The following is a 24937-nucleotide window of genomic DNA, read 5'->3' on the forward strand; positions in this document are numbered from 1 at the left end:
TATACATAATATTATTTTTTACATTTGCCCACACTTTTCTTAATCTTCTAGAAAGAAATCAGGAGCAGTGCACTCATCCTTTGTCAACTTTGCATTTTTTTTCTCCACATGCCCAGACCACCCGCGCACCTTTATTCCATCACCTCCTACTCCACTTAGGTAGCCACAGTGCCTTCTGGGTTTAAAAGTATCTATTGTCACGACTGTAATCAGGCACATGCTGTGGCGTGTAGGTGGTTTGCCATGAGATGCCTAAATAGCGACTAAACGCACCGGTGGATTCAACAAGAAACAAACTCAACAGGGAGCGGCAGTGTACCGGGTATTTTCTATAAACAAGCTTTACAATTGCTGTGAAATGCATTTTTGCCCGACGTGACGATTATATTCCTTTGCAACAGCCACAGTTCTCTGTCAGAAACAACAATAGATGGCAACATGCCTCGTATCAACCTATACTGCAAAAACCTCTACTTAAAATTTGGCTAAATTTCTAACACAATCCTGGCCCGGTATGGTTGTAAATATGTGACTGAGAAATGCACGCTAAATAATGTCTGAACCGATGTTGCTACAACACAAAGGTAAGAGAAAGGCAGAGGCGATTGAGGCCGATGATAAATAATTGAAGGAAGGAAAACGGAGCTAGGAAGGAGTCAGGGATTGAAAAGTCAAAACGAAGCAATTACCCATCATTCCATGCTACTGCCCTTTCTTATCTCTGCACCCGGTGATGAGAGAAGGCTAACAGCAGAGAGCATCTTCTCTGACCTCATCAGTCGGATCGTTTCTGCAGATGACCTACAGGATGACCATTCATTGTGGAGGCATCAGGGTTTACTGTTTTCATTCATGGTTTCCACTCTCCGCTGCATGTATGTTATTAATTTATCATATTCACTATCTTTGTTATTTTACGACTGATTTTTACTCCTGTGCAATGGTTGTTTTAAAGTGCTCTAGAAATAAAGTTAAGTTGAAGAAAAAAATGGTACAAAGGTATACAGGGAATGGGAAACCTGCATCGACTCTCGTTGGCTATTTGTGTATCATGTTGGGGCTTCCAGCATGTAGATGATGCAAAGCCACAGATGGGAGATGATGTTGACCAGATTGTGTGTCCGCAGCCTCCAAACAGCTTAAAAAGCGCGTCCCCCAGGGATTACTGACATTTTGTCGGAAATTGGCCTAATCCACAGCAAATTCATTACGCTGTATTCTTGTTAATTAATCGCTTGTGAGACATTGTCCTTTTGACCACAAGCAGACACATTTGACATAGCTTTTGTTCACGCCTCACTAAGCCTGGCTGTGACACTTCAATCTAAAAGATGTCATCAAGCCGCCAGGACGCTCACACAAGAGATGCATTGGACATGAATGATGGTTAATTCTTTGCGGAAATATTACTAGGAAAGAATGAAAACATGATGATTCAGAGGATTCATTAAACGGTGAAATAATTAAGTTTCTTGTCAGCTCTCTACACTGATCATTCTCTGTCCATGTTGGTGACGAGTGCTTATGATGGTAAAAGGTAGAAAATGGTAATGAGTCCGATTCAGCAGATAATATTCATACCACCATGGTTTATTTTTAAAAATAAAATAAGACACTCAGCGTATTTTTACTTATCAATGCAGCTGTCTCACAAGGCAAATGCAAAAAAGGCGCATGTTCTTTCACAGCTCTTTTCTGAGAAGAAGTTTCAAGGAGACTCATTCATGGTAATCTTCAAAAAAATGTTGGGGGTTTTAAACATCTAGCGAAAATGTTATCTGACCATTGAAATTTCTGAAGTCATGAGTCATAATGATACGGCTGCCAAGTGCCAATTGTGTAAGGCACTATCGCATTTTTCGACTTTTGTTTCCAACTTTTGGCGCAAAGGCCTCGTTATTGATCATTTGTAATACAATCCTGTAAATATTATGAAAGAGTTGCCTAGCAAACATTTATGAGGGATGGTGTGCTTCCAAATACAGCCCATATTTTTCGTCACCCATGTGGAAATGGTTTCAATGACTCTCACGCGCCAGCCTTTGTTAATTACGTTCAGCATTCTGACTTTGCGTCTCAACTGCGATCCATTCGAACCAACTAAACTAACTTTGACATCTTTGCACATTTGTGGCAACATTATTTGTTGTTATTCTTACAGGCCTCCTCCTTTGCCACTTATAGCTGCTGTTTATCACCCAAACTTAACCACCCTCACTTTACATAAAAGGCGCAGGAGCAGATCTAACTCTTAGACTACCAATGCGGCTAAACGACATAAAATGGAAATCAAAGCAGCAAATGTATAAAAAAGGATTGAAACTAACGTGTCTCATGAAAACAAATCAAGTTTTAAGTTGTAAGCAGGAGAATATATCATCCCTTCTCTAGTGAGCGGGGCCGAGCTGGGGCTTTACATAAACGACAGGGCTCCTGGGGAAGGAATGAGAGGCGGCAAAGAGGTTTGTTGCGTTGACATACAAGCACTGAGCCTTTTTTTTGATTGTTCCCATCTGAGTCAGCAACGCCGCATGCCGCAGAGAAGTAACATTTTTGTGCTGCCCTGTGCTGCTTAAACTATTTCAAAACGTGGGGAAGTGAGGAGGGAACGCAGCTCGTCGATATTGATCGACGATTGTTGCTGCGACCTGAACAGCATTGACTCTTTATTTGACGTATGACATTTCAGACTATTGCTATCGAGTCCTGCCCTTTTTATTGACTAAAAATTCCGCTCGCATCAGCCCCAGCATTAATTGCAACATTGTTGGTGTCTTATCTCATTCTGGCACAGTGGCTCATCAGACACTTGTGGCATTTTCAGCGAAGGTCAATCTCAAAGAGCATAAACAAAGGCAAGTGATGCTCCGTGAGAAACTATGCTGTGTCATACCACTGCGTGGTCTTTGCATACCAATTAAATGAGCTCAGGTTGGGCTACAGTCAGGTAAATTCTTCTTGGACTTCAACTTCTGCTGTCATTTTGTGTCAGAACGGGTGAATGAGAGAAATGTTCATCTCTTTTCCTGATGAGCACATCCTGTGCTTTGTACACTTGCGCGAACTGCACTTGCAGAGGTGGGCTGACAAGCAAGGACATCTGCATTTATTTTCAAATCTGGAGAAGGGAGGAGATGATGTATGCGATAGTGGGAATGCTTTTGGCTGTAAATTCGAGGTTGCTATGCAGCTTATCCGGTGACCTTGCTTGTGTAACGATGAGTAATCATGTAAGCAGAACGTGCTGCAATACCCGAGCTCCATCTTTCATCTGTCCTGACTCCTCATAGCTTCAAGTGTATCCCGTTGGTTTCGGCATATCTTACAAACGAGGAGTCTGGAGCTGCTGACTTGAATGAAATGAAACCTTTTCATGTCTTATCTACTCCTTAACAACACATCACTGTTTCTGAAGCACATTTCGCCATGGTTGATTTTACCCCAAGCACATACTCAGAATTTGATTTGTTTTTGTGAAGACCCTTCCAACTGGTGTTTCCTCTTTTCATTGTCGGCCCTTTTTGGATCCGTTTTTCCTGCCTTCTGCTTGTGAGTGCTTGTTGGCAGTGGGATGAATAGACGATGTTAGTCTTAGTCAACTACACCCACCTCTGAACCAGTCAAAGAACAGTGCAACAAAGCTCCTTGGCTACCTCTCACTTTGCCCATATCGTCAGCAAGGACCTCACACCCTTGTGTTTATCTTCATGACACCCGTTGTCAGAAGTACGATAACAAATCATATCTTTGCACAGGGTTAGGCCACTGTAGAAATTGAAATTGAAAGTAAACCAGATTAGAATTTTTTGGGGGGAATCTCTTCTTTGTAGTGGTGAGAATGAAATGTTCCATTGTTTGGCTGAAACCAGACGAAAATAATGACTAAGCACATAATTGTAGACTCTCTGGCATTTAGATTTGGTTTAGCTTGACCGTCTCTGAAAGTGTTAATTAAATCTACGTATTTTTCACAATGCCTTTCATCGGTCTCACGTTTTGTTTTTTTATGTATACCCAGAACAATAACCCTCCCTGATCGGAGAGAACATCTTCTGACACCACTGAAAACCCTCTGCAACCTCATCAGAGTAGATAATGAATGATTGTTTACCAAATACTACTCATAAGCTCATTAATTTGTCTGCCCTCTTATTTTCGGCCCTGGTGCCTCTGTTTGGATAAAGATTAGGCAATCTTAGCGGAATGCGTCCGCTCGGCAGCATTCATAAATGTTCACGTGATGCCAAATGAGGCTACCCAAGGGACATTGTGACACAGACATTCTGCAGCATGCATGAGAAGAGGTGACAATAGCATGGTTCGGTTGGCTTGCTGTAGTGTGTATGTGTGTGTCTGTCTGTGTGTGTGTGTGTGCGTGTGCGCCTGTGTGTGTGTGCGCGTGTGTCTCCCTGTTGGGAAGCATCAAGAATGCGGTGGCGGTATTTAGCAGATCTACACTCGTAAAATAGGCAACAACAAAGGGTCCCGGTTGCCCTGTGAAATAATTTGATTTAAAATGGACCTGACTCACCACATTTGGGTTTAGAGATGCGAACCACGTAGTGCATAGTTTAATTTTAGAATGACTTATGATGGCTTCACAGGAAAACAACAACTGGAAATCATTCTAAAATGTTTTCAGTTTTTACTGCCTAAAGGAATGCGTCATTATTTGTGGGCCAAGGTCTTCCTGATCTACAGCCTCACTGACAACTTGGCCTTATTTGTGCATTGTTTTAGCATGTCCTGAACAGTGCTAACGTTGTACACAGCATAAATCTAACCATTATTCTTACTGTTATTCATCCATCAATTGAGTTGTCAAACTGCGGGGGATTTTACCTCAGACTTCTGCATTCCCAATTCTTTTAAGCACTCACAAACTCGAATTGTAAATCCAACATTTTTACTTACTAAGACATATTATTTGCTAATAGCTAGTCATACTTTGTCCCTACTATCTCTACCAATGGAATGTTACCGGAATTTCCATTCCCATTGCCAGTAACCTCGACATGTAAACCATTCATGGGACTTCCACAGCAGGGAGACTGTGACGGCCATATTAAATATTCCGTCGTCATTGAAATCACAAGTAGAGTGGTGATGTTTAAAGTTCTGAGGAAAGGAAGTGCCTTTGGTGAATTTGTGGCTCGGAAATGTGGCTTTGTGGAGAAGTGAGCCTTCTTAAATGCCACTCCGAAGTCGACGACTTCTTTTTGGCACCATTTGTGTACATGAGTGTTTTGCATGTGGTTACATGAGCTGAGGAAAGGCATATTAGGAATATTATTTTTTGCAAACCGCTGTGCTTTTCTGTTGCGTTGAAACATTTCAGAATCAGAAACCTCAATAGCATCTAGCGTCACTAAGTCATTCCAAGGCAAACCGCTAATTCTCCCGGAGCCACTATTTTATCAAGTAGCTCCCTTCAAATCCAACTGTTTTATTTTCATTTCTTAGAAAAGTGGTCAACGGGTGATCAAATGCTACCCATTTCCTGTTATGTTCATTGTTTTTGTCCTCACAGCAAACTTTTGACTTTTATTACAGAACAATCAACAAAAGAAGAAAACGGTGTTAGCCAAAGTAAAGAATGGTGACTACACGATTCACGTTTTTCACGGTGTGTCATCTATTGGCGACTAAGATTTGGGGGCAATGAATTAAAAAACACAAGCGCTGCATTTCTCAGTGTATATTTTGGTTATTAAGACCAATAACAATTTACATAAATTTAGCACTATTCCAAAATGATTTGACATACGTTTCTGTCTGAACAAGGACGAATGTGGAAAATTCACAAGCGTCATATTCGACATCTTTCCATACCAGTCAGCTTGTTTGCCACAATTATCCTGCAACAGCTCTCCGTCAAAGAAAATAGAAATCTGCATCGTGACCTTCAGCCCATCGTTACATCCAAGCTGATCATGGCTTTGAAAAAGGTCAACCTTTCCTTTTTGTCCAAGAACAAGCACTCTGGTGTCTTGGTCTTTGCTCTGCTCCTTTCTCTAAGAGGAAACATTGTATCGATGTGCATAATTGCAGAATATTTTGTCAATAAATAGATTGTCGCTAATGACTTTGCTGTAGCCAAAGAATAGATTGTCACTAATTAATTTCTTGTAGCATAGCATCCCCTAATTGTTCTGTATAGTTTTTTCAAATTAAATGTGTCCCTGGCTCCCCAGCCTACAATATTGTTACATTTATCATTGTGACTAAAATATGTATTTATATTCTTAATTATACACAGTATTATTACCACCATTGTTACAGTTGTTATGATGAAATATCTTTATGCTGCTCACATTTTCCTTCTCTGGCCTTTTGTTTTCTCTCCTCTTTGCTTCTTTTCAAGTTGTTCATGTTGATTGCCAACCAGCGCTGCTCCCGTTGCAAATACCTTTTGTTCCAATTTGATACTTTAAAATCTGCAGTTCGATCCACCATACTTCATGCATCCATATAACAATGTTTCTCATGTTATAAAAAGAAAAAACAAAGCCTCCCACCACCTTTTGTCACCCTTCTTATTTGCGACCACTGCACAGACTCTACATACAAAATAAAAAGATGCATCGCCTAGCCTACTTGTTCAGGCAGAACACAAACACCTCTACTGTGACAGAAGTGTCGAAGCACTGAAGTGTCGGACCACATGTGTCACGATGCTCATGCTATTTGTACACCATAACAGAATGCTCCTTTTGGAAAAGTCCTACTTGGCTGACTCGTATTGCTTTGCCCCCACAGCTGGGTCATCTCGCTTTGCTGTTTATTGAGTCCAAATCAGACTGTTGGGTTCCATCAGTGCAGAAAAGGAGGTGTGATTAATGATGTGAGGTAATTACTGCTATTCATCAGCACTTTAGTTAGCATGCTGTTTAAGTTAACAGGCTAGAGGTGCCAGCACTGAGGCAAGAAAACAATAAATACGGATGCATTTTACATGCTGCGTTTACTGCTTCCAAGCCCGGATGTTCCAAAAGCACATTAAGGTCTGTACTGCCACCATGAGAGGCTTTTGTTATTATTATTTTTTGTTTTACTGAATTTGTCTCACCGATTTGGCCAAAATCAGGAGTGTGCGTTCTCATGCCTAAAGCTTCTTGAATCTTAAAGGGTGAGGGCCCAACTGGGATGTTCTGCCCCAGTTTTGGGCAGGCCAATCTCTTGTTCACAGTTGTTTTGGTCTCATAGGCTATGCCTGAAACATAGCTCTCTCATCTTTTGGTCCTTGTTGACAAGGATGGTTGTTGATGTTTGATGCGAATGCAAGGTGTAGACATTATAACTCCGGAGCATTCTATTACAGAGATTCCCTTAATGCATTTTGGGGCACTATTTATGTGACCTCTGTCACAAATACAATTCAGGCAACCAAAGTCACATTAACTAAAGACGTGATTTGTGTATGTGATAGGAATGAATGCATATGAAATCACATATAGGATTTTTTTTCTAGATCCATACAGTTTCTTTCCAACAGGACAGATGGCCACTCTTGATAGCGTTTTCATCACAGTGCAGTATGTGCTGCTTGCTCATTGGACAACTTGTCTGAGTCACCAGAAAGAGCGTTTGATGGGTTTTTGAAAGTCGGGCAGCCGGCAGAAAAAGGATAAAGGTTGGAGTGCGCCTCAATAGAGAAAGTTCAGAAAAACTGGATGTGAGAGAAGGTTTTTGTCCACTGAGGAATTCCATGTAAATCGAGTCGATGTTCATCATACATCTACCAAGTTGGCAAATGTCCTTAAGCACTTTCAAAATGTGGTACTTCTTATGTCTCACTTGCATTCCACCCATCGTTGCTTGCGTTTTTTTCGAGGATTTTGTCCAAATTAGCCTAATAAACGCTCATTATGTTGACAAAGCATATCAGATGTGCCATTTATATAGAGTCCAACTGATTTTTGAATATATTCCAAAACAAATTCAAAATTCAAAAAGCTTTATTGTCTGTTAAAAGAAGCATAAATGTTTATTTGGTGTGCTAAATAAACCCATACAGTCACAATCACACGCATACTAAATGAACAACAACATATAAAAATCTCAATCAAAAATAAAATCTAAAATAAATTCTCAACAATCTAAATACATGATGCTTGAGGTATTTAGGTCAGGTAATATAAATTTTGTTGTCCACAACTTTAAAAACAAAAAATCCTCCCGCCAAAGGGGCTTTTGTCTGCCAAGGTTTTCTCTTTACCCGTCCTTCATTTTCCAACCTTATCCCATTCATCTTGGTTTAATCAATCAAATCGTACCATTTCATTCACCAAAACGTCTTTTTTTTATCGTTGATTTAGAGCCAACAGAGACAAACAGTCGTCCACACTCAGGAATATCTGTCAGCATTTCCACTCTTATCTTTCCCCAGAATCCTCTTGTGTTTCTTTTTATTTCTTGTTTCTTCATTTGAGCTTAATCCCATTTCTGCAACGATCCTCCGTCTGGGGACAGTGGAATTAATGGCTGTGAGCGATGGCTAGCAGATGAATGGGCGCAAGCAAAGGCTCTGTGACAAGTATGTGGACTGAGAGCTCCTGCACGGTTGAAAGTAAAAACCTCTCAGGGAAACTAATTGCAAGGAAAGGCTGTCTGCCACCAGAGTGATGGTTTTGAGCTGTCCAACACGAGAGTTACCTGGCACAGATGGCCTCTGAGTTGAAAAAGAAAAAGAGCAACAGTTGCTGATGCCCTTTCATGTATCATGCTGGACATGCTCTTATCGTCAAGATTTCCGAGTCAAGGGTGATGCAGGATAACGTTTTGTTTACCTTTTTACAGGCATGACATTTTGTCTGGTTTAGTCTAGAGTAGATACTGAGTAAAAATAGACAAAATGTCTTCTAACCACATCAGAGGTTTGCAAAAGAATTGAACAGGAAAATGAAAACATACTACCGTAATTTCCAGACTATAAGCCGCTACTTTTTGCTTAAACTTTGACTCTGCGGTTTATAGTCCAGTGTGGCTTACTATGATTTGTATGATATTGTATAATCATGTGCTTATATATGGAAATTAAACATTAAAACACCTGCAATTTATAGTCCAGTGCGGCTTACATATGAACAAAACAGGCTTCTCCCCTAATTTTAGCTGGTGCATCTTATATTTGGGTGTGGCCTATCGTCCAGAAATTACGGTTACTAACTTTACTTGGGTAGAAAGGCTTGTAGGCAGATTTTAATGTATTATTCAAATGTGGCAGTGTAGAGACAAACCGCAGTTTTTTTTCAGCTGCCAATCCTTGAAGTCAGTTTTTCATTTTTCTCCATTATTTTTCTCATTCAGAACGATTTGACTGTAAACTGCCTACAATGCAAGCTTCAACCAACATTTATCCTTGCGGAATTAAATTAGTTTTCCCTTTTTTGCCTCTCTCTCTTCCATCTCATTCATCTACAAACCTCGACTTGGCTCTTGATCATTTTTCAGAATGGCATGAGAAAATCGTAAATCTGAGGCAGCGTTTATTTCACACCACGTTCAGTGCGATGGTGCCAAGAGCGGAAAGGGGGAGCACAGATATGAGGCATCAATCACAAGCTGCTTCAGCGCATGTGTTGCCCTCGGACACGTAGCGGTTAGCAGAAGAGCAGTCTTGCTGTTGCTGCTGTTTTAGTTGTTTTCGCTGTCAATCGGAGAAGCCGCATTGTCTTTTTTAACCTGCAGGCTAGAATGAAGAGAATCCGTATACAACGACTTTATTGTAGTGTGAAACTGCACAAGTCTTTTTTTCACCATCTCTCCAGAGCTCTATTATAAAATCCTATTTTTTCCAATCTTCCTATTCTTAAACAGAAATGTAAATTTATTGAATATATTAAACAAAAATATTCCTTCATAACCCCCCAACCTCAATTCACTGACTGCAAAGTCTGCCTGGCCTTACTCAGTAGCAAAGAGGAAAATCAAATGAATATTTCAAACAGGAGAGCCCAGACATAAACATGGACTCATAAGACCTTTAACTCCAGCATCAAACGTCTTGGATCAGTAATTTTTCGAACAGATAGAATGCTTTCCTCCCTATTTTTTTTTTTTTTTTTTTGCACAAGTCACTACTTTGAGCGCCTGAGTTTTCTTTTTCCAGGATGTTGAAGACTGAAAGCATTTTGATGTCAAAACCTCAAATGTTGGTCTCATATTTCTTGTCTTTTATTTATGTTCAGATCGCAATTAAGAAGATTTGTTTGAACTCACATTTTGAAAGTGACAGAATAGCTATAGTTTGGTAAAAGCCCCCCAAAACATAAAAGTACAAGCTCATCAGTGAAACACAATAGCGGTGATGGCTTGCATGAATTCTTCTGGGACCAGCCTTCACTGATGATATGACACATGATGGTTGCAGCAAAATGAATTCATATATTCATAAAGGAAATCAAAGAAGATACAACTCGATCCTGCATGATGCAGCAAAATAATGACCTAAAATAGACTTCTGCCAAAACAACAAAGGCGTAATCAGGAGAAAGAAATGGAAGCCTCCATTATTACCTACAAAATACTTTGGTGACGTCAATGTGACGAAGACTTGATGCAATTATTGCAAGCCGAACCTCAAGTTTTAGACCTCCCCATGGTAACTGAGCTGTCTGAAAAACGGCAATTACTCAGATAGCAGCAGCAGCAGCAGCTCCAATGTCATCTTAGAGTAACAGCACTACCAGGCCTTCCCAAGAGTATGCAGGTTGGCCCACAGCCTGCAACAAGTGGCCTTTTCACGGCTGGCAATGTCAATATAGTTTAAAGGATGGCTTAGTCACACAAAGCCGCAACGATCCTCTTTAAAATAATACATTCGCGACTGTTTGGTCTGAAGATTTTAAGATTCATGCTCGCTGCGTGCACTGTTATTGTTACAGTGGATATAGATATTGCAACTTTATCAAAAACACAAATACGTTTAAATGAGTAGATACTTTCCCCATGACTCGATTGTTGAAAGGACAGCCAGACAGGAGGCATCGGTTTATGAGCCTCACCATTCATGCTTTTGAGTGTCTCTACATGAAGTTTATGCTCCCGCCATTGCTGACAATATATTTGGTCAACCACCGGGCGCTATCATGTTTGTGCGCTGTCATCACGACATTCAGTTTATCACAGGCACCACCTGGTCACACTGCTTGGCTTCAATCCATGCCAGTAATTGAAAATGATTCCCATGCTTCAGTAGCCGTGCTCTATTGCTTCCACCTGCTTTCTGACAGATGTGGTCTGACACGGCAGAAACATTGCAACATTATATTCCCTGCGGTTTACACAAGCGCTGTGATTGACATCATCCACTGGTGCTCTTTCATCTCGGTTACACAAAAGATGATGGCCAGCATTTACATGCAGGCACATCTCCTGGGAACATATAGTAGTGCGAACACTTGAAGATGGGGGAATATGAACAGGAGTGTCATGTAATCGATATGCAAGATATGCTGTTCGTGGAATACTTTGTTTTGATCTGAGGTATAAATACCGCGTCCATAAATAGGAGAGAAAACGTCAAAGATTCTGCCACTACTGGTGAAAGCCGCAGCCTTCAGGGCCCTGTTAATCCCGTTCGGGAATATTTAGCGTATTTTGGAGCTCAGTCGCTTGAATTTCTTTGCAGTTGAATCTGGTGGTTAATGAGATTTGCTATTGTGGCCACAACTCCCTGTGGTCTCTCGCTTGTTGAGTACAATAAAACAACGTCTTGTTTGAATCATTAATTTTGATTCCGATGACCTGGGGATTTCTTCATCCGTTTTGCAAAGATTATGGCCAACTGCTATAGATCACGATTGGTGGTTACAACAAGATTCTTTGTCACTCAGCTAAACCTTATTTAAACTGTGACATTGCTGTTGTTTCTAAAATAATTTTAAAAATGTTATATCAGCGTTAATCAATTGTGTTTTGCATTATACCTCTATCTTTAAGAAATTAAATTGTGACGTTTCCTTTTTAACAGTGTTTATATTTACTTTCAAAATTGTGGTTGTCGGAAGGCTATAAAATGGCTTGACCACGGGATAAGTAATTTCTCTTCCATTCAAAATTATTTTAGCTATACAGTCGAGTTAGACTAACTTCAAACGGTTTTATTTTATCCAATGACCAAATCTTGGCACCTTTCAAGCACCCACCCTCTTCTTTGTGCCGCATCTCAAGGAGAACTACTCACACTAACAAATATCAAACTCCTGTTTGAGAAGCTCCAACGAGTCATCTCCCTGGCGATAACAACGTACAGCTCATCAGGCAGACACCTCAACTCAGCCTACATCATTTTGAGAGGATGACTCACCTGGCAGGCTCTAGGTGTTGTTGCTATAGCCACACTTTTGCTACGCACTCTTTTTTTAGGCCCACCTTCTGTACTGCAGTGCAACTTGAGAAGGCCAATTACACATATCTGCAGAGTTACACTTGTACATGAATATAATGACATCCATCTTCAATGATATAGTTGTGCCAAACCGCAACAAAAGCAAATGAGTTTAACACCTGGTGTATCAAAGACACCCCACAGAGCTGTGCTAGCAGGAAAAACATGACCCAAAAAAAGAAATTCGTTGAATAGGAGCGTGATTCCTAATCAAATGTGGGGCAAGCATCTGTTTCCATGAAAAACAATAGGAGCAACAAAAATCTTTGACCCTAACTGTGTTCTAGAACAGATGTAACGTTATAAACTGGCAATATCCAAATACAATGTGCCCTTTCCCTTTATAGCCAAATAGCTATACTTACACAAATGCTGCGTTAAAAACAACCCAAGGTGGTTTAGAAATTGCACTGAACCAGGACGTTGGGTAAAATTGGGGGAGGAAAAAAAAATCACTATTTGACAGATAGAATGCTATCTGAAGCTAAAATGAGCAGCTGCTGGATCGATGCTTTGTGTGATGGCGGTTTCTTCCCTGGATGTGGTCATGCTCTTCATACCTTAGCCAAGGTTCATATATGTGTAGCTTATATTAAAAAAAAATGTGATCCTGTAGCATGAACTCAATTGGAAGTCTAAAAAGCAGTGACAATGTGAAAATGACAAATTTTCAGATTTGTGATTCAAACATCAGAAAAGTAAGTAATCATTTCCCAGTTGGAATTAATGTGAATTTCTAATGCCTTTAAAAAAACAAAAAAAAGCTTCTCTTGAGAAAGTGCAAGTCCAAGATTGCAGTTACATTCAAAACAAGTAAAACCACATCATGTCTGGTATGAACAGCAAGCTTTGGAATGTCAGCAACTGCGGATATAACTTATATCTACACTACATTTTTGCAATAAAGTGTCCGTAATACAATCACCCGTGGTGCAAACATCTCATCTTTGTTGCGAGTTTGAGGCTGAAAGGCTGCTTTTGATTGGTCAGAATTATTTTCCACATGCACCAAACCAATGAGGACAAAACGGTTCAATAATAATAATAATTTTGATCATAATAATGATATTATTATTATCATCATCATCAACTCAGTCTGAAAAGTGAATGTTGCCGTAATGTGCACTAATCCTAGGATGAAATATTTGTCAGTGAAAGCTGGTGCGAGAGGCAGCATATGGGGCCTTACATAAAAAAGCGCAAAAGCATTCCCCTGGGTCAGCTTTCCCACAAAGCCCTCCTCTCAGCTGTGCATATTATTAGGATGCACGCTTAAAGCATCACTGGCTGCTTAGTAGTCGTAACCTTTTTGAGGTGATGCACAATCAAACATCATTTCACCTCAGAGAACGGCAAAAATATTCGTGCGTGGTCACCATCATTGAAATTCATTTTAGCATTTATCCATTAGCTGATAAAACATGTCGCCATCAGACTCGTTTCTATGTCGTGTCTTTTTCATGCACGTTGGAGAATACTGTCGATGCAAGTCATTTTTTTCCTGCTATTCTTTTATTTTACATGCAACTAGTTCACTTTTCAATCTCTCTCACTCAATGATGCAGTCCCCCCCCCCCCCCCCCCCGACCCGGCTGCGTTCTTTCTGATCCCCCGATGTCAACAAATGCAAAGATGCATTGTTCTGCTCCTTGATCTCCTTCCCATTAAATCTTGTGTGTGTGCAAGTTGGAATTGCGATGGTGGGCTGGTGGATGAAAAAGGTTTGTACTGCGACGCTCTGTTTGAGCGTCGGCAGAGATTGTTCAGCATGCTGTAGTTCTGTCGCAATGGAAATAATGTTTACAGCTTGTTAGCCAAAAAAATAACGGTAAGGCGGTAAGCTTCGAATGCCTTTATATTAAAATTAGAAACGGGGACACAAATCTAAACTGTTCATAATTAATCTGAAATGACCTAAATAGATCCTACAGATGCTCCACATAGGGAATGTAGTGATTGCGTCATAACAGAAAAATCCATCATCAATTCCGGAGCCACAAGCCAATAAGGTCTTGTCTTGTTATCTCAAGCAGTTGATAACAATGTCATAGTCTGACCTAAGGTCAAGGAGAATTAAAATGGAGTTTTACCATACTGTCCCAGCAACACAAAATTAACTTTGGCCACTCACCACGCAGGGCAAACTTAATTGAAACGTTTTACAACATGTTACGAAATCAACAGCTTGGAGCTGGTTTAAAATAGGAAAGACAACGCAGATGGAGTGTTCTCAAGGCGCAGCTATTGCAAGCAACAGAAGGCTTCGGATGATACAGAATGCAGAATGGAGCTTCTTCTCTTATTTGACATCCATGCGGCCTCCACCCAACACACAAACAATTGAGCAGAAAGGAAACATTTCTGCCTTTTCTTATTATTTCGCTTAATACTTGCTCCCGTTGTGGCCTTCAACCTTGCTATTAGAATCTTGACAGGAGACGAAAAGAAAGTCACTTCAGACACTAGCATACGTTTACTAAGGAAGATTGCAGGCTAGTAAATATCAGAGGGTCAGAATTGTTTGGTCTGGTGTGTGTGTGCGCATGCAAAAACAGACATTATTATGTCTGCCAAACGTGCAAAATGAACTGTAAATGTGCCCATTCTGGGAGGAGTTTATGCAAAAAGATTAAGACCGCAAGCTCAAGGTGATTTATGGAACCTGAGATTTAAGATGATGGTTGATTTCTGCATCTTTAAATATCACCTCCGAAAAAGCCGGTACAAATCAGCGCAAAGGCAAAATTAGAAAACTTTTCCACTCATGTAAACATTTTTAAAACGCCTCAAGCACAATTGGTTTATTGAGCAATGCGGTTGTAGACAGTTGGTGCTGGTCGCTCCCAAGTGATGCGTTTCTCCGTCCATTTTAAGGTTCAGACGAAAAGAGCTATGTCACTATATTGATGCAATTTATTTTTTAGCAATGATGAAATAGAGCATCCTTTGGATGAGGTGACATTTTTTGTAGCAGTAGTGAATACGCCTAACAAGGAGGTAATGTGCAGATGGCGGCATTCTTGTTACTACAGGTGGCAGAATGAAAGGAAAGCCTGCCTGATTAGACACCCACCGCTGTCGGCTTGGCTTCCTCTGTCATTGAGGAAAAGCTTTTTGTCTTTGAAATATCCTAGACGGCACTATTCTCTCTTGCACATGAATTATTCAGTTTGTGTATTCTTATTGAACTTTATTTTTTTATGGGTGTGGGACTTGGCCTACTTCTGACTGATGCTCAACAGTTGAGGTGCTCAGCTGGTATTTTTAGCTTTGCCTTAAAAATATATTCGGAAAATTTAGGGAGTAAATCCCCAACAAAACGGGGAAAGTTTGTTCTCATGTTATGTTTGTGTTGCATTAAGTTCACTTATTCCCCCTTTAAGAGAAGGAATGTGCTCAAACATCCCCATCGACTTATTCATCAATCATTGTCTAAGGAAAATTCAAAAGTCAGCACTTTATTAGTTGCTCAGTAGCAGTCAATGTTTAACCAACTTTTGGCATTATTTGTGTGATCATTGATCTGTCCAATTTTTTCTCCCCATGATTAGTTTAGGTTTTTAATTCATCACAGTATTAATCACTTTTTTTTTTTAGGATTTTGAATCTAATACCACAAGCCATGATATCCGGTATAGTCATCACGGATCTGAAGTTGCACTTTCATAAGTTTTGCCTCATTGTAGCACGTCTTTAATGTTTCCTTCTTCACATTATGTTCAAAGCAAAAAGCCAACACAGTATTTTTTTTTTTTGAATGAGATGTGATTTAATTAACATTGTCTTACTCCTTTTTTTCCTGCAAGAAAATGTACATGAGCCTACATCTTTATCCTCATGGGGGCAGTAATAATTTGACTATCCTTTCAAATATAATGAATGCAGTTGCATTTATATCTCTGCACGTATTGGATTATATACAAATGACACACTGTGCAACTCAATAAAAATATTTTTTTGACATACTTGCATTTACAATTGACATAACCCCACCACTTTAATTGGGGCTGTAACACATGCCCATGGCCCAGCTAATTCAAAATGAGTAATAGAAAAACAAACAACAAAACAATTGTTTATCAATTTCAACATGAAATATTTTGTCATGTATCCAGTCGAATACAAGTCGAAAAGCATTTGCAAACCATCGATTCTGTTTTTATGTTTTACGCTACTCTATGCACTCTACACATTAGACAGTATACTGTATTTGAAATATATAAATATATTCATACAGAAAACAGTACACGCACGCACGCAAACACACACACACACAAGGAGAACGTAGTAGAATAATTTCAGTCCATCATTATCTTTATTGCTCAATCAAGTAGTTAAAAGGCTAACAGTGTCGTAGGAAAACCGAGAAGGAGAGATGGGATTGAGTTGATTGGTATTTCTGAAGGTGATCTTAAGCAGAGGTGCGAGCAATCTCACAGCAATCCACCCGGGGCTGGAATAATAACTATCTGCTGCGACAAAGAGAGATGGAACGATAGAATAATGATGAGAGGAGGATCGAGGCAGGCCACGTTTCTATCGTACGCTCCCATGCATCATCATTTCTCCTGCCGGCCAACAAAACCCCTCATCCCAGCCCCTCCTTCTGTTTTTAATGATACTCCATCCCTAAAGCGCAGCCCTCCAACCCATTGGTATTTGTTTAATAGGCAAATGACAAGGCACAAAGACTTCTATTGTGTCCCACATGTCTCAAAGTATGACCCTGGCAAGCCAGTGACGATGCTGCCATGTAAGTTAGCGGGCGGGCAGCTCAGAGGTAGCGCTCCCTCTCTTTTTCTCCGCCTCTCTCTGTCTATGGAGATATGATGGAGCACACTAACACAACCTGACAGGCGGGCCACAAAGACTGCCCTGTTCTCTGCACTGGAGTTGGACTTGCCTTTAGACAGTAGAGGTGATTTGCATGCTTTTGCATTTGAGGGATTGATTTTGTACACCCTATGGGGCATGTCCCCTTTGCAAGTCCGTGGTGGCAATTAGTAAAACCCCCATTGTCATGACTGATTACAGCGAAATCTTCCTGGGAGGGTTTTCCTGGGAAGGATCTGCATTTTTATTTTTTTTTTTAAGATTTAACTTGAATTTCTTTGCCAATTCAGTTTCTGGGAACGCAGACCGCAGGCTTGTGGTTTCTGATGCGCGACGTCCATTGAGAGCCCCAGCTTATATTCCCTTGACCTAAATTCCTCACTTGCATTGTTCTGGTAAAAAAGTCCAAAGAGTTGCATAACAGTGAGCTGTGTGTCTGTTGGCTTAGCTATAGCGAAGCTACTAGACTGTTTCAGTGAACAAGGAAGCCCGCATGAGTTGTTTAAAAGTTCAGATGAAATATGAGTTCCTCATCACTCTAATACAGCAAGCAAGCTTTTATGAACTTGAATTTATTTTTCTCTGTAGTCACTGAAGGGTTGTCTCACTTTCTTTAACTTACAGAAAAAAATGTTGCCTATTTGTTGTACTGAAGTATGGTCTTCTTCTTCTTCTTCTAGGGAAGGTGCTGAATGCCGATTTGCATCACTACCTCAGTCTGCAGTTCCAGAAGGGGTCCTTGGATCACAAGCTTCAGCAGGTGATCAGGGACAACTTGTACCTGCGCACTATTCCCTGTGAGTAGTCGAAAAATGACTTTTATCAATGTGTAATATTTGTAGCCCAGTCAAGATACTTGCCAATAATTCTAACATTCAGTCCATAGCTTCTTATCGAGTTGGCAACTTGTTCAATTAAGACAACCTCCAGCAACAATGAGATATTAACAAGCAAAGTTTTGCCCTGGGCTTGCTGTTGTGGTTTTGCTTCAAATGAATTGTAGCTGCTCTGACTCCAGTAGTCCAGCCCGCTCGCCGAATCTAGCTTGAGCCTAAGGAGCATGGCGAAAGGGCGTAGAAGCATGACTTTCTACTTCACCACCCAGCCCGAAGCCTTATTAAATGTTGTACTTGGCTCTCATAATGATGACAGGAGCTGAACAGTGCCAGTGGTGCGCGGCCACCAGGTAATCCATCACATCTTGGCAGAATCCCAAACTCCATCCTCAGTGCCAGCCACATCTCACCTTTTAGTCTGTATGTCCTTCATGGGTGTGGAATCAACACTGCACGTGTCTCACTAGAAGATAAGAAGCAAAGAAAAAGAGAGTAGATGGAATTAGGGTACCTTAAAGTTCACATTTTTAACAGCGATGTTAATAATGATAAATAATATAATATAATTTATTATTATTTTATATTATATATTTTCCATTGTGTTGACAGTTCAACCTGTGCACATGTCTATCAGTTTTGCTCTATCTCTAAGATTATGCATTTGACATTTCTAGACGTTTGCCCAGCTTTATGCATGGGAGGGACTGGATAGTAAAAGTTGAACAGAGTTGAAAAAGTCCTTTTTGTAGGTCTTGTCACCTCTCCCTATTGCTGTCTGTCAGACAGAATAAACCATTACCCCTTTAGCAAACTGAGTTGTTTTAGAAGTGATAGCCCACAGCGGTATCAGGGATTGATGTTGGCGCAGAAGGAAAATGAAGAATGGGGACATTAAATGCAAAGTTAAATTCCCTCATGTGTGCAAAGCAGCCAGATAGCAGAGCGACTCGGCCGAGGCTCCGTAAAATCCCCGATTACAGCTCAAATGATGCTAAGCAGAGTTGGCACGTTAAGAAGCGTGAAGTATTTTCCATAACAATGTGTTTCCAGCATCTCCAAGATGAGTGCATCATCAAGGCAATATGTGCTACTTTCTTAATGAGAGGCAGCAGTTTGCGAGCATTGTTATTTCATGAAAGTAGCAGCAAGAATGTTCCGGGACCAGAAACACCGCCTTGTGTTTTAGGTTGAGGAAGTTATTTTGAGATGTCACAGTTGCTTCAACATTGTCTCATTTTAACAGCCGCTGGTGTCTGTTGTCTTTTTTTTTTTTTTTGAACTCCTTAAACTTTATGACAAGTGGGAGCAAATCTTCTCTAATGCGTTTGGATTTTCATTTCCCATTAGAACTGAGGCTCCATATGGGTTTTGAAAAAAAAAAAAACCTCATATTTACATTCCACCAGGATTTATTGAATAACTACAACCCAGTTCTCAGACACTGGCACTAATAAGATGAATAACATTTTGTTAACTATTTTCATACTCTGTTTTATCCCAAGTCGAGTAGATGTGACATCCCTGTAGCCACTTCATAGCATCTCCACTAGTTTTCTGGTTAGTTCTTCTAAAGTGTGCTGTTGTTTGCAGGTACAACTCGGCAGCCCAGAGAGGGGGAAGTTCCTGGAGTGGACTACAACTTCATCAGTGTGGAAGAGTTCCGTAACCTGGAAGAATGTGGACTGCTACTAGAGAGTGGAACTTATGATGGTATTTTATTTTATTTATATTAAGAGCAAATTTAACTTTTTAAATGAATATCGAAACTGGACCAAATAACTCCTGCTCTTTTTTGACCACCCACTAAAAATATAATTTGGTGAAATGGCAATAATAGTCTCGCTTTTTCCTCACTATATGGCCGCTCAGGTTACTTTTTCTATTGGTCGTCATAGGAACGTAAAATCATACTTGTGTTGTTGCTGTGTGAAACAAGCCAAGTTAATATGTAGCCAGGTGATATGCATGGGGTGTGTGTGAGTGTCCGCTCCCTGTCCCAAATGGGCCCCTGGTGACCAGCCCTTCAACCCTGAAGCCATAAACCAGTCAGCAAGATGAGTAATAGAGCTCTGCCCTCACCTCATAATGCAGCACAAGCATCCTTATATTGATGCCCGACATTCACAAGCTCCCAGAAGTTTAATTATCGTCTCTAAATGTCAATACCGTGACTGAGATATACATCTGAAACAGCAAAAAAAAAAAAAGGATGTGGGGGGGACAGAGGCAAAGCGATACTTGACCAAAAAAAAAAAACTATGCTGAGCCTCACAGCAAATGTCTTATCTACATTATTTTGCACAGCACCATTGACAGAAAAGTTGACAGTATATGAATTATTCACAATAGAGGTATGTCTTGCCAAAATTCCTTCAGGTAAAACAGATGTTTCCAGTCCATCAGAAATCCCCAATGGTTATGGTCAGAAACAAAAAATATTGCAGCTGTAGTAACACGGACTATTTCAAATCCCATTAAATGTCAAAGTTTCTTGTTAAAGGCAGAACTACAGAAAAAAATTACCTTTAGAAACTGATCACTAGAAACATCCTGTATAATTTTATTTTAAAAAAAAAGTTGGATTTTTTTTATGTTGCCTTTTTCCTATTATTTAATTTCCACAATGGGACTATCAAAAAAAGTACCTTCCAATAATTGCTTAAATATAAAAATATCATGGATGACATTCATTATCCAAAAGGGCCTAAGAAATGTCAAGATAAAGGTAGATATTTAACAATTGTAGGCTAGAGTTTTTTAAGTACCTCATGGGCCACTGGGCTACTCTAATGATGCAGTGGAGATTACTGAATTTCTTAAATAGCAGAGACAACAACTACTCGACGATTATAGTCCATGCTTGTGTGTCTGTCAAGGGACGGTTGGTCAGAAAATGAAGATGATAAAATTCTTGTTGTTAATAAAAACAAACACAAATTCATCCTTCCCCTGCCAATCATGAACTGCACTGGGAATGTAATTTTCCACCCCAGTGTTTTTCTGCTCCACAAAGCCCACAACTGTTTCTAAATGAGACCAGTGTTTATGTTGCAGACTTTGTAGAGTCATGAGGCGAAGCTGCATTGCTGTTTATTAGATAGAAAGAAGGAGGGCGGCCTGCCAAAAGTCACCGAGTTGGGAGGGAACCGAGGTGCTGCGCTGGCAACTGCTAACAACTTAGAGTTAACAAAAGGAATTCTCTTTACGGCATATAGACAAGTGCCAAATGAAAAAAGAAAAGTGTCAAGGGGAGTATTGTTAATGAGATGTCCCCAGACGATCTGTGATTGGGAACAGAGGAATGCAGGGTTGGAATAGGTAACTGACGCTCGGCCACAGCGGCCATTCATGCCAAACGGTGCAACAGTGCCAAAGCAAGCTTGGCCTCACATGCCTCTCACAATCAGAGCCTGGGCAGACTGGGCACTGCCCCAGAGAGTGGAGCTCCATCCTCAATCATTAATGAAGGTCTTTTTGGCTGGCAAGGAAGCATTTTTGAATTTGAACGGAAATTCTGTTCTGCATTTACCCGCGTCGGCCGTAGACAATATATACTGAGTATTCACCAGTGTTTTCTGAACAATTTTATGGGTTTGTCAATTTTTTTTTGTTTCTTTTGCAAACTCCCTGAGAGCCAATGCTCTATCAAATGTATTATTATTATAAAAATTACATTACAGTATTTAACATCTAAAATATACAGTATATATTCTAAAATTTCGTGTTGGTGAGTTGAGAACTACCTGTACTCTTGCCAGATTTGCATGAATGAGAAATGTAAGAAATATTTTCATTAAAAAAAATGACACAAATGATGAATTATAAACACAATGACTTGTGAAGAAGTCAGTTCTTGCCAAGAAGCTGCAAGTCCTCAAAGTCGTGACTTGCGGCAAGTCGTGTGACTCGGCCTGCATACCTCTAACATGAATTATTTTGGATTCCTTGTGGGTGCACCCGCCTAGAGAGCAGTCTTTCCCTAAATTACACGACGATTAACTATTCACATTTGAAAAGTAAACAAAAGTAAACAAGACGTCTGTTGGGATTCAAGCTAATTTCACAAAGCTTCTAAAACCCCCAACTCCTCAAAGACACTACACTCATCAAATAATTAGTACAAACAATTAGCCTGCAGACGCTTTAGTTCCACTTTTTTTTTAGCGTGCATGGTTTTAGACTACTCTACAAACCGCAAACATCTCCTTAAGCTACCATTTGCATCGTGACTAATGAGCTCAGTAGCATTAGCCTAGTATCCATCTTGCAGCAGGTGTCCTCATGCACATTATATGGCTGAGCATAATAAAATACGCTTGTACCAAGATGAGTAAACTTTTAAATGGTTGTGCTTTTTCAAGTAGGACACTTGTGTGTGGATTCCCCTTTTGGTTTCATTTTACATTTACAGTATGGTAAAGAACTCCTTCGTATCCCCACTTATCTTCCTGTGGCCTTGTGTGAGGAGGTCCAACTTCTCCAAAAGTATATTTGAGGAAGGATGAAAATGAGTGGTGCTCTTGATGCACTGTGCACGCTCACTCCGTGCAGTTAGCTCTGCACTGCCTTGGGCAGCGGGATGACAGAAAAGGCCGATGGACTTAAAAGGGAGATGTCAGGCTTTCAAAACTTTCTTTTTAATAAGCAATATATCTCTTCATTGTTTTTTTTTTCTCCCCCAGAGCCTAATAGAATTATAAAAGGCTAACATTTACATAACATGCATGCAAGAATGATTTGCTTTAGAAAGACAAAAAATGCACTTGAAGATTGAGTGACAATGTTATGTCAGACTTGAGTGATTTTAAAATTTTACTTCGGATCTATAAATCATTGAATGCTTCGGGTCCTGAATACATTAATGGAATGCCAATTAAATATAAACCCAGTAAAACTCTGAGGTTTGCAATTAGGGGAGCCTGGGAGTGTTTCAAAGCAAACCCAGTCAAGCGGCATTCAGATTTTACGTATGCGCACATGGAATAAAAAATAAATAAATAAATATACATAGGTTCAAAACTATGCTCTGCCCCCCAATACAATTAATTTAGGTGTTTAAAATTTTAAATCATTTTTAAAATCAACTTCATGACATGTTGTTTTTCTTTTTTTTCCTTTGCTTTGCTTTGCTTTAAAATGTCTATAAATCTGTTGTTTGGAAATCTGTATAAATGTTAACAATGTCTGTATAATTTTTTTCTGCCTTGCCTAATCTGCACTCTCCGTGCACAGTAAATGCAGCATATTTCAATGTTAGTTTTGAGAATTTAGCCTAGCAGAGATCTCTTTAAACAGGACAAGTAGGAAACTCATAGCCTAGCAGGGGTTGCAATTCTAAAAGTTAGATGGCAAAAATTTGGGAGATGTGCCAGACGTTCCTTCTTAAACAAGATCATCTAGCATGTGACAATCGTGTTGCTTTACAGTTCAAATTTGATTTCTCTAGGTAACTACTATGGAACGCCTAAACCGCCTGCCGAGCCGAGCCCCGTGCAGCCGGACTTGGTGGACCAGGTCTTGTTTGACGAGGAATTTGACAATGAAGTCCAACGAAAGCGCACAACCTCAGTCAGCAAGATGGACAGGAAGGACAGTGCGGCCCCAGAGGAGGAGGATGAAGATGAAAGGCCTCCAATGGTTAATGGTCAAGCTGGTGAGACAAACATTGTCCTTTATTTCCCCTCACGAAATTACAGAGCAAAATATGACAGTCTGTCATCGTGTGACTTGGAGGGTTTCCATTTGAATAAAACTACTTTGCAACATGCATGAGATAATGACAGATTTGGACACCCAATCAAGGTAAATGGGCATTTGCAAGTCACTTACTGCCCTGTCTAGATTGTGTGACCTGCTGGCAGAAACAGGGGGTTGGACAAATGCGAGAAGGTAATTGAGCATGTAGCAGATCGTCCCATTTTGCAAGATACACATCATCAGCGTAGCTCTGGGTGGTCAGGGAGGGAAAGTTGAGGCTATCGTAACAAAAGATAGAGGAGAGAAGCATTGCATCTTAAAGCCAATGAATATGCCTGCACTGTACATCATTTATGCCTACTGTGCACATAGAAGGGGGGGGGGGGGGGGGGTGCTGTGTGTTTTCTTGTATAAATGAGGGCAAAGCGCTTTTGTCAAGTTTTATCTTTGTCATTCAATCCCAGCGGATATGCAAAGGGAACGATCAATGAGCCGCTGAAGGTGGTCAGATGAGAACTTGCAGATAGGGGGCCCATACTCACACATGATCATAACAAAGTCACTGTGCCGTGCCGTGCCGTGCTGTGCCGTGCTGTGCCGTGCCCGGACTGAAACGTTGGTCAGCTCTGCTATTGCCCGGGAGGCAGTTCCTCCCATATCACTGCTGACGTGCAAATTCTATGGCAATTGCTATGCTCCTCTCTGTGTACTCTCCATGCCCCCCCACCCCCATTTCTCGCTCTCTCTCTCTCTCTCTCTCTCTCTCGACCCTTTCCTCTTTCGGTGGATGCAACCACAGAGGAAGAGCAACTTCTGCAGGAGCTGGGCACCATGCAAGGAGCCCAAAGGACATCAAATGTTCCCACATTCTCACCTCCTGTCTCCTTCTCCTTCTACCACCTCCCGTACCCGTATTCCCACCCACTTCCCCTTTCTGTCTCTGTACCGGTGTCCCTGGCGGCATGTCGGGCCGCGACAGACCACAACAAGGACAAGGCGGACTGGAGGAAGTCTGTGCCCAGCTACAATCAGTCGGCTGCGGCCATGGACCTGCGAGCATGGAGTGCCATGGCACAGGATGATAGTCAGGAGCCCCTGCCAAAGAACTGGGAAATGGCCTACACAGAGACCGGCATGGTCTATTTTATAGAGTGAGTAGCCCGAACATTGCTCGGCTTTG

The 24937-nt window shown here is 40.6% G+C and overlaps 1 protein-coding gene across 3 annotated transcripts in view; it reads left to right on the top strand.

The window, feature by feature from the left end:
- The window catches only part of LOC125989152 (membrane-associated guanylate kinase, WW and PDZ domain-containing protein 3), a 55125-nt gene that overhangs the window by 14372 nt on the left and 15816 nt on the right, over positions 1 to 24937 (top strand). For all 3 annotated transcript variants that reach the window (XM_049755210.2, XM_049755208.2, XM_049755209.2), the window contains 4 exons: positions 17905 to 18021; positions 19651 to 19770; positions 23507 to 23713; positions 24737 to 24908. In XM_049755210.2, coding sequence (XP_049611167.1) covers positions 17905 to 18021; positions 19651 to 19770; positions 23507 to 23713; positions 24737 to 24908 — 616 coding nt within the window. The remainder of the gene's footprint in view (positions 1 to 17904; positions 18022 to 19650; positions 19771 to 23506; positions 23714 to 24736; positions 24909 to 24937) is intronic.

This window comes from Syngnathus scovelli, chromosome 2 (assembly GCF_024217435.2).
Source record: "Syngnathus scovelli strain Florida chromosome 2, RoL_Ssco_1.2, whole genome shotgun sequence".
Lineage (NCBI taxonomy): Eukaryota > Metazoa > Chordata > Actinopteri > Syngnathiformes > Syngnathidae > Syngnathus > Syngnathus scovelli.